Here is a 9,493-nt window from a genome sequence, read left to right as displayed (position 1 = left end):
CTTATACTGTATACGAATATCCTCATATGCCGCACACTCAAAGATGAAGTGCCATTCAGTTTCGACTGCCCCTTTATTGCAAAAAAGACAAATTATTTCCTCCCAATCCTCCTTTGGAACCGTACATTTGCATGTCTCGCATCTTAGATGGTGGGACCCAGTTCTGATCTGAGCAACAAGCAATCTAGCCTTTCCATTAATTGGCACCCTTAAATAGTCTTTATCCCCATGTTCACCCAACTGGTTAAACTCTTTGATATAATGAGCTTTTTTCAGCCAACCTGCTTTGTCCACATGGCAGTTCTAAATTTTTCAATCACGAACTTTTTAATCTCCTCGTTGTTATTTGGACAATCTTTCAAATTGGTGTCCCACTTGCTGGTCCATTTAATATTTTGCTTCATCCAAGTTTTCTTCCTCCGTTTTAACTCCTCTTCAACCACCATTTTAGGCCAACGATGCTCATCCATGTTTTTAACTTTTTTTAAATAACTTATCAAGTGAACTATAGCTTAGGCCTCTAAGGGAAACATTCATGCTTCAGCAAGAAGAATCTCATAAGGAACTGTTGACTTGACCTTGAGATTGTTGATGATTAAGTGTTTTTGGATTCTTTCAAGTTGTCTCCATTTGTGGTTTGACATGCTACTTCCCCAAATTTCGCAACCATAAGAACAACCAACAAACCGAAGAGAGTTTTCATAGTTTTCCAATCCCATAATTCCACTTTCCTACATCTATTTTGCAGGAGGTATGAGGTCTTCCAACCTCCCCGAATCCTTTTTGATCTACAAGTCTCCCAACTAAGCCTATTGTGGAAGTCGATTCCCAAGTATTTGTATTCATCTACTATTTCCAAAGGGCAACCTTCAACATGAAAGAGATTTGTTGTTTCTTTCTTTTCAGAGAAAATATCATTACTTTCGTCTTGCTGGTATAAACTTGCATTCTAACCTCTAGACAAAAACATTCAAGTGCCTTCAAATCCTCCTTCAGATCCCTCGCAGTTTTAGCAATTAGGATGAGATCATTCGCATAAAGAAGCAACTTCACAACAAACCCTACAAGTTGGATGCCTTCCCCAGAAGACTTGTTTAGCCACTCTTCAAGTTTATCAATATATAGGCCAAATAAGGTTGGGGAAAGAGGGCAGCCCTGTTTAACTCCAATATCACTGCTAAAGCATTCAAACATTCCTTCCTTTGTTCTGATTTTAGCTTTAACTTGATCATAAAGCTTATGCACAACAACTCTAAGCTCATTAGGAATACCGAGTTACTCCATTCTTCTCCACGGTTTGTCCATAAGAACAGTGTCAAAGGCCTTCTTGAAATCAACAAAGCAACAAAAAGTCTCCTTAGAATACCGAGTTCCTCCATACTTCTCCACAGTTTGCCCATAGGAACAATGTCAATGTCAAAGGCCTTCTTGAAATCAACAAAACAACAAAAGAACCTCCTTCCCTTGAGAGTCCCAAACTTTTTCAATAAAGTGTCTAAGAGCAATGCAATAAAGTGTCTAAGAGTAATGCAATGGTCAATGGTGGAATGCTTTGGTCTTTTGCTCTTTTTCCTTCTTTTTTTGCTCTTTTTGTAGTCTCTTTGCTATCTAATTCCCTCATTATTTAATGAAAACAGTAATAAGGAAAACCTGCCTTAGCTTTAACTTGATCATAAAGCTTATGCACAGCAACTCTAAGCTCATTAGGAATACCGAGTTACTCCATTCTTCTCCACGGTTTGTCCATAAGAACAGTGTCAAAGGCCTTCTTGAAATCAACAAAGCAACAAAAAGTTTCCTTAGAATACCGAGTTCCTCCATTCTTCTCCACAGTTTGCCCATAAGAACAGTGTCAAAGGCCTTCTTGAAATCAACAAAACAACAAAAAAACGTCCTTCCCTGTAGAGTCCCAAACTTTTTCAATAAAGTGTCTAAGAGCAATGCAATAAAGTGTCTAATAGTGCAATGGTCAATGGTGGAATGCTTTGGTCTTTTGCTCCTTTTCCTTCTTTGACTATCTAATTCCCTCATTATTTAATGAAAACAGTAATAAGGAAAACCTGCCTGCCCTTTTGCTCTTTTTGCTCTTTTTCCTTTTTTTTTTTTTCTCTTTTTGTAGTCTCTTTGCTATCTAATGAAAACAGTAATAAAATGGAAGAGAAAGAATTTTTTTATATAAATTAAAAGAAAAGAACAATGCTACACCAGATTGGTGTTCAAATTCGTATACTTTGCCATTTCCAGGCTAACAAGATCACTGATCAGTGATCACCTTAATCAAATTATTGTTAGCCAAATTACAGTTGCAATACTGTAGTCTCTTTGCAATATTGTAGTCTCTTTGCTATCTAATTCTCTCATTATTTTCTTAAGTGTTCAAAGGAAGAAAAAATAACTTGTCTAATTCAAATGAAAACAATAATAAAATGGAAGGGAAAGAATTTTTTTATATAAATTAAAAGGAAACAACAATGATACACCAGATTGGTGTTCAAATTCTTATACTTTGCCATTTCCAGGCAAACAAGATCACCGATCGCCTTAAAATAGTCAAATTATTGTTAGCCAAATTACAGTTGCAATATTGTAGTCTCTTTGCTAAATTATTGTTAGCCACGTTCTCTTCATGTAATATGACGAGACAATCCCCCCCATGACCCTCTCCTCTGCAATTCATGTTATATATACAATAACATTTTGGTTGATAAAGTAGTCCCCCCTTTACTTTGCATGGGCTTTCTTGTCTAGTCTAGAATCTCCTCTCCAATGATGAGAGCCGGTTCTATCCTTGCTGCACAATTATATTTGGAAGATGAATATTTCCTGTGAACACATGTCAGCTTCCCCTGCCCTGCCTTGCGATGGTAATCCACAATCATCTTTGCACATTCCCTGAACAAATATGATGAAGATGTTTTTGTAAGGACTGAGAGAACAACAATGAAACAGGATACATTTACAAAACCAGGAGGAAAATAGGTTGTCTCACCAAAGTTGCACTTCTGAGTAGCCACTATGACATTCCATGGTCCTGTTCCAATAAGGAACTCTGTTCAGTGTACATTGTGCTGTGTACACAACTGCAGCTGCTACCATTGATGGTGGGTACCTCAACATTTCATACTCAACTAGACAGAGCTCAATGAAGAAGAAGGACAATGTCTCCAACTGTTAAGGCATGGAGAACAAACAATGAGTCAACTAGAAACTAAACAGTTTGGTCAACATTATATGAAAATACATACGTCTTTGTGCAACATTTGTTTCTGGAAAAAACTATGTATGCTTTTTCAATCAATATTTCAGATCACACTGGGCAATCTATCATTGCTCAGTATGATCCGAAACGTTGATTCAAAAGAAACAAATCTTGCATATACTACATGGACTGTGGAAAACTCATGCTTACTACATACCTCTTTATCAAATTCAGCTGCCTTAAGAAATCTCCTGATGAAAACATAAGGGGTTGGTACTGTCATATTGAATTCCAATGCATTGAGCATTGATTTCTCCTGCAACCAGGAGAAGGCTTATTGATTAGAGGAATGGGATTCACCACAGAAACAGATGGAAGGCATGGCTTTGCCACACCCATACATTAGAACCATTCATAACTTAGTTTTTTCTGTAAGAGATGTGGGAGGTTTCTCACCATTTGTAAAACTTCTTCTCTGGTATAGGCTTTGTCTGAAATTTGGACAAAATCGTCTACTACAGGAACAGAGACCTCCTCATACTTGCAGGCCAAAAGCATAGCAGTAACCCCCACAAGCTGTAAATGCTTTCTTAGTACCCTTTCTCTTGAGAGGTATCTATCAATGATGTTGACTGTCAAGAACAATGTTTCGTCCATGAGTTCAAACTTCAAATGTACCTATACATGAAATGACAAAAAAATATTAGCATTTCAAACTGTTTTCATTGGGAAACAGAGGAATGTGCAAAAATTGGATCCTTTACTACTAATTATCCAAATTCCTGTACCTCAATGAGCCAATCAATCAGAATGCCCCTCATTCTCTCATTTATATCTGTTTGTTCCCACATATAATCTCGGGGAACACAACTAAGGTTCTGCAACAAACGAACACTTCATGTTAATATAAAATATTCTGACATGAGCACTCCAGTTCTCATCTGTCTGAAAAAGTATAAAAAACTTGGATAATAAATAATATCATTTACAAGATTTTTTCTGAAATCGGAAAAGTTAGATTCAAAAGCATACACGATTGATTGCTTTTGAAGTAGAAAACTCATGCCAATTAAAAATATCATATCATCCATCCTTACCTCCCTTTCTCTATACATAGTATAAATGTCTTGTACATATTCTGTAACGGCTAATTGGTTTTCACCATCGTCCTCATCAATATTTGAAATTACCATTGGATCAAATGGATCTTCCATTTCCACTTCATTGCATTCCTGCAAACCCCGCCACGATATGATTTCCATGTCAAGAAACATGTCACACACAGAGAAAATCACAAGAATGGCTTCAATGCAAAAAAAAAAGAAAACAGTTTGCAAACAGTTTCTAAGAAAAAGAAAGAAAAAATCTATAATAAAATCCTGATTCATTCAGCTTACCTCGGGTTGAAATGCAGAAGGGCCATTCAGATCTTCCATATCAACAACCACAGACTCTTCAACTTCATATATATTCTTATCATGTTGAGTATCCTGATAAACGAAGCAATGATGAATGCATTATAACTCAAATCTTCTGGGTAAAATCACAGAGATTTTGGGCCTTAAGACATTGATTGTTGGAATACAATACCTGTACCAAATGCTGATTGTTTGCCAATGTAGCAATATAATTCCTGGACCAACGAAGCCGGTAAGGGATCAATTCCTACACTAATAGACATCAAGGGAAATACAATAAAACTCTACAAAAATCTTCACCTGGTCACAGGGCGATCAATTGCAGCAAATTTCTTGGCACCAACTGCTTGAGGATTTCTGTAGGGCCATGATACACAGAGATAAGCAATAGCATTAACAAATGGCAGACATAAGAGGGTAACTCAAAGACCAATCAAGAACAAAGAAGAAATCAAAGATAGAGGTAACGCACCTTCCAACAACATTGCTAATATCAGAAAGGGCCCTTCGCCCTTTACCTTCCATTTTAAGGCCTGTCAAAACCCAAAATCAATTATTTGCTCAAATCCTCCATTACAAAGGCAACGCCGAGGAAACACATTAAAGACAAACCATGTAAACATTGGATTTTCCTCATCTTACACAGAAATTATGCATGGCTCAAATACTAAACCATAAATTCACCCATAAAGCACAAAATTATGTTTCAGAAAACAAAGGGCACACCAGACCTTTGTTATAAGTGGCCTTGGCGTCAAACCTATTCTCAGCATACCCTCGCACTTCCTGCAACAATTTTTTTTCTTAAAGTGATCAAAACCAACAAAATCTTCACAATCTAAAAACCTGAAAATTGTGGGCACTGGCACTTACCCTGGCGAAAGACATTGTTATGGGGAAGGGAAAAACAGATTGAATTTTTTCTTCTTCTTTTCGTGAAATGAGATTTCAGAGGGTATTCAAAAATGGGACTGCAGAGTGCAAAATGTAGAGAAGCCCTGCAGTCCAATCCGCCCTTACAGAGTACAATGCCGAATGCTATAAAAATCCCCCTGCGAAAGATGAAGCAGCAACGGATATGTGTCCCCCAAAGCAGAAAACAACGGTCAGGAATTGTGAGCCGTCAGATGCATCCATTGAATCGCCATGATTGTCCCACGTCATGTCCTCCAACGGCTCCTCCTATTTCATGCCAGCCTGTTAACGGTGCGTATTCAACGTAAAGCTTGTGTTTTATTGCTTAAAATTAGTGGATTAATAATTTTTTTTTGTAATGTGGGGCCCATGTCCCTCTTAACAATACTTCCCATTCCATTTCATTGGCCTTGTCTTCTTATGCATTTATTTTTGTGAAAGTTTCCGCGTGTAATTGGGCACATCATTAGTCTACACACTTTAATTTTTTAGTCATAGTAAAGCATTACGTGGATTATTCATATAGTTTTATGAATAATTTTTATAAAATAAAGCTTGATAGAGATTGATTCAAAATTATAATGCTTTTTTGAGACACCGTTTTAAACTAAAATAGAGAAACGATAACATAGAAGTATAATCCATCGTTATTAATAGACTTAGTGAGAGAATGTTTTAAACTAAAAATAGAGAAACAATAAGAAGGAAGTTTAATATATTAATATTAGTAGAATGAAAAATTATATGAATTATTTAATCTATATTTATTATTTAAAATATCTTTTACGTTTTTAGATTTTTTTGTCAATCTTTTATTTTCTCTTCTTTGTTTTATATTGAATTAGTAAAAAAAGGTGAAAGAGACTCATTTATAAAATCTAGAGTAGAGTCACAAATATAACTTCTTATTTGGATTTTATATTTTTCACCTGAGTTATTCTCACTCTGCCATGTTCACAGATTTGATTGCTTGTTCTAAGCACCTACTCTAATGAACAACTTCCTCTAAAGTCATACAACTGCTTAGACCAAGATCAAGCATGATTGGGTGTAATACATCTCCAATTAGAGAATGGAAGAAGGGTTTGACGAGTGGGTGTGGATATATGAAGTGCACGGTCTAGAGCTTTGTGTTTGTCAAAGGTTTCACAAACTTATGGGTGTTTTGTCGACCACTTTCTGATGTGGAGGGGGAAGTGGGGCCAAGGCTAATAGTTGAGTATCAATCTCAAAAGAAGCCAAGGGTTTTCAATCTAGTAGGAGACTTTTATGTGCACCAAATAATTCAGGAGGGTCCATTTAAAAGAAGATAACTGTAGACATATTACATGTGAGTCCCACCCAACATTACCTTGCATCTTTTAAACATTTTTTTACATGCTTAAATCATTAAAAGCTAGCAAAAAAAGTCCTTTTTCAAAAGCAAACCACTAGTGCAAAATAGAAGTAGGCCTAATGAAACAAAACAATGAAAATAACAAAGATTTGGCAAACCTGGGTGAAAAAAAAAAGATGTGGTAGAAGTTGTTCCCAAAAATATAACAAATTAGATTGAGTTGGCAAGTTTAGAGGCAGATATAGTATAATCTGGTTACAAAAAAATAGTAGTTCAAGTTAAGCCAACAATATCAAAGGTGGTCACAGTTGACGATTTTGAAATAAGAGAAAAGTTGGAAAAGGATAAACGAGAACATAGGCCTATGTTATGAATGATAAACCATGGGGGGATTTTAATCCCTTTCAACTTTTCAATGAATTTTCCAATAGACCTCTCAACTATTATTTCAAGTCCTATTTTCAATGCTTAGACAAAGGAGGCAAATGTTGATGTTAATAGCGTCGGTCAGTATCCTTCTCTGAACCGACAAAGCAAAACTAAATGTCTAATTGGCCTTTCGTGCCTTAGACATTTTGTGAGACCAAGTCATATGTGCATTGATTTAAAAAAATATACTTCTTGCCAACTTTCATATTTTATATTGACAATTTAATGAAGTGGTTTTGTTAATAAAACATAACTAATTATATAGCCCGCCACCCTCAGAGAAAGTCACATCGATTAGAGTAGAGTTGACCTTTGATAAGAAGAGGTATTGCTTGAAGACACCCACATGTGGGTACATATAGATATGTTCTCTCTCTCTCTCTCTCTCTCTCTCTCTCTCTCTCTCTCTCTCTCTCTCTCTCTCTCTCTCTCTCTCTCTCTCTCTCTCTCTCTCTCTCTCTCTCTCTCTCTCTCTCTCTCTCTCTCTCTCTCTCTCTCTCTCTCCAAAAGGCATCGAATCGAACACACCTTCAACTGTTCGATAACCATCTACATCAGATCGAAAACCATTCATAGTAGTTTGTATGCTCACAGCAGTTGCATCATAGACAACGAGTGGACTGCACTTCTCATACACATCAGATCATATATATTCCTCAAACTTTGTGAATTTTAGATAGAAGTGTTCAATAAATTGTTTGATGCTAGGAGTGATAAAGACATCTTGTAAACTGATAAATAAAATAAGGAACATCATTGTTGGGTTTTTTCACCTTCAAGAGGAAGGTTTTCCTAGGATAAATTTTTTTGCATTTATGTTTGAATTATTTCTATCTAATCTGATTATTAAAACAACAGCAAATGTGTGGCAAACATGCATGCTGGGATACCCTCAAGATAACCTATCAAACACACGAGAAGGATGTGTATATGCAAATGCAAAACAATGCAAAAGGATCAATCTTAATATGTAGGTAGATTCAAAAAGTGAAGTATGCAAAAAAGGGAAAACTCATGGCTATTCTACCCAAAATAGTGTTTAAAACATTAAATACAATAGAAACTCATCAAGATGAAAGCAAGAAAAAATGGAATAAATGAAAGTAAAATATGAGTCCAACGTCTCATAGGATATCAGTTGCAAAACAATCCAAGGTTGAAACTGAACTAGCAGATAAGGTGGAAAATGATGAAAATGGCTTCACAAATGCATATAGCCTTGCCTCAACTCCTGTAACATGGTCCTCAAATTTATACATAAGTGAGCTAATGATCATGAAGAATAGACTTCAATCTCTAGAAACAAGGAGTCAATTAGAAGACATCAAGATAAAGGAGATCACATAAACCAATTAGAAACTAACAAGGGAGAACAAATTACTCAAAAAGAAGATACACAAATTACAAGATAGCATAGAAAAAGGTGAAAACAAATTTATTTTGATAAGGTAGATGTTAAAGCAAATCAAAGCAATAGAAGAAATCAAGGTTAAAGTGAAAGAAGGGAGTGGTGATTCACAAATGAAAGAGATTCGATTTGCAATGGAAAAGGAGATAAAAGAAAAACAACTAAGAGAACACATAGAAGAGGCCAAATCTTGGACTCAAGTGGTGAAGTGACCTAACTCATAGAAAAGTAAGGAGGTAGATAAGAGAAGAAAATGATAGAAGTGATAGGGTTGTGAATATTATCATTAAAGGGTTAAAATACTATGGGGAGAAGGAAAATACAAAAGAGCTAACAAAAGACTTTTTTAAAGACCAACTACAATGGTTAAGAGTCATTCAGCAGGCACAAAGGTTTGAAAAATGGATAAGTGATTACAAGAGAAAACATGTAAGGGTTACTTTAAGGAATATAGAAGACAAAACATGATACTAAGAAACACAAGTTTCCTTAAAGGTACACAAATATATCTTGATGAGGACCTAACCATAATGGAACAAGAAGAAAGATAAAAAAGAGTGGGAAGAAGTAAAGGCAACAAGATATATTAGAAAATGGGCTTGCCTACAAAATGGAAAGGCTCAAATCAACGATAAAATGGAACACAAGAAATAGGAATTTGGGGACACTCTGGAATAATTAATAATGGTAAGTTGGAATTCTAAAGATTATCCATGGAGAAGAGGACTTGAGTTAGAGCCCATAGTAGAAGATAAACATATTATATTTCTTACAAAGACACGTGACCA

The 9,493-nt window shown here is 35.8% G+C and overlaps 1 protein-coding gene across 1 annotated transcript; it reads right to left on the bottom strand.

Moving 5' to 3' along the window:
• Positions 1-2,422: 2,422 nt before the first annotated feature.
• On the bottom strand, positions 2,423-5,681 carry LOC131078399 (G2/mitotic-specific cyclin-2). The gene is made up of 12 exons (XM_058016076.2): positions 5,491-5,681; positions 5,349-5,403; positions 5,090-5,150; positions 4,918-4,974; positions 4,790-4,832; positions 4,597-4,689; positions 4,297-4,431; positions 3,988-4,077; positions 3,656-3,877; positions 3,417-3,515; positions 2,990-3,168; positions 2,423-2,892 (listed from the first exon to the last, which is right to left on the bottom strand). Exons 1-12 carry the CDS (start codon positions 5,503-5,505, stop codon positions 2,745-2,747), a joined length of 1,197 nt encoding a protein of 398 aa, XP_057872059.2. The 5' UTR covers positions 5,506-5,681; the 3' UTR covers positions 2,423-2,744.
• Positions 5,682-9,493: the final 3,812 nt, after the last annotated feature.

The sequence above is a fragment of the Cryptomeria japonica genome, chromosome 3 (assembly GCF_030272615.1).
Source record: "Cryptomeria japonica chromosome 3, Sugi_1.0, whole genome shotgun sequence".
Taxonomy (NCBI): Eukaryota; Viridiplantae; Streptophyta; class Pinopsida; order Cupressales; family Cupressaceae; genus Cryptomeria; species Cryptomeria japonica.
Note: the sequence above shows the minus strand (reverse complement) of the source record. Positions and strands in the feature narration are given on the sequence as shown.

Coding starts and splice junctions, on each gene's coding strand:
- LOC131078399 (XM_058016076.2), bottom strand. Junction 5,151..5,348: donor CAAGGCCACTTATAACAAAG/GTCTGGTGTGCC, acceptor GGGTTTTGACAG/GCCTTAAAATGGAAGGTAAA. Junction 4,833..4,917: donor ATTGATCGCCCTGTGACCAG/GTGAAGATTTTT, acceptor TCGTTGGTCCAG/GAATTATATTGCTACATTGG.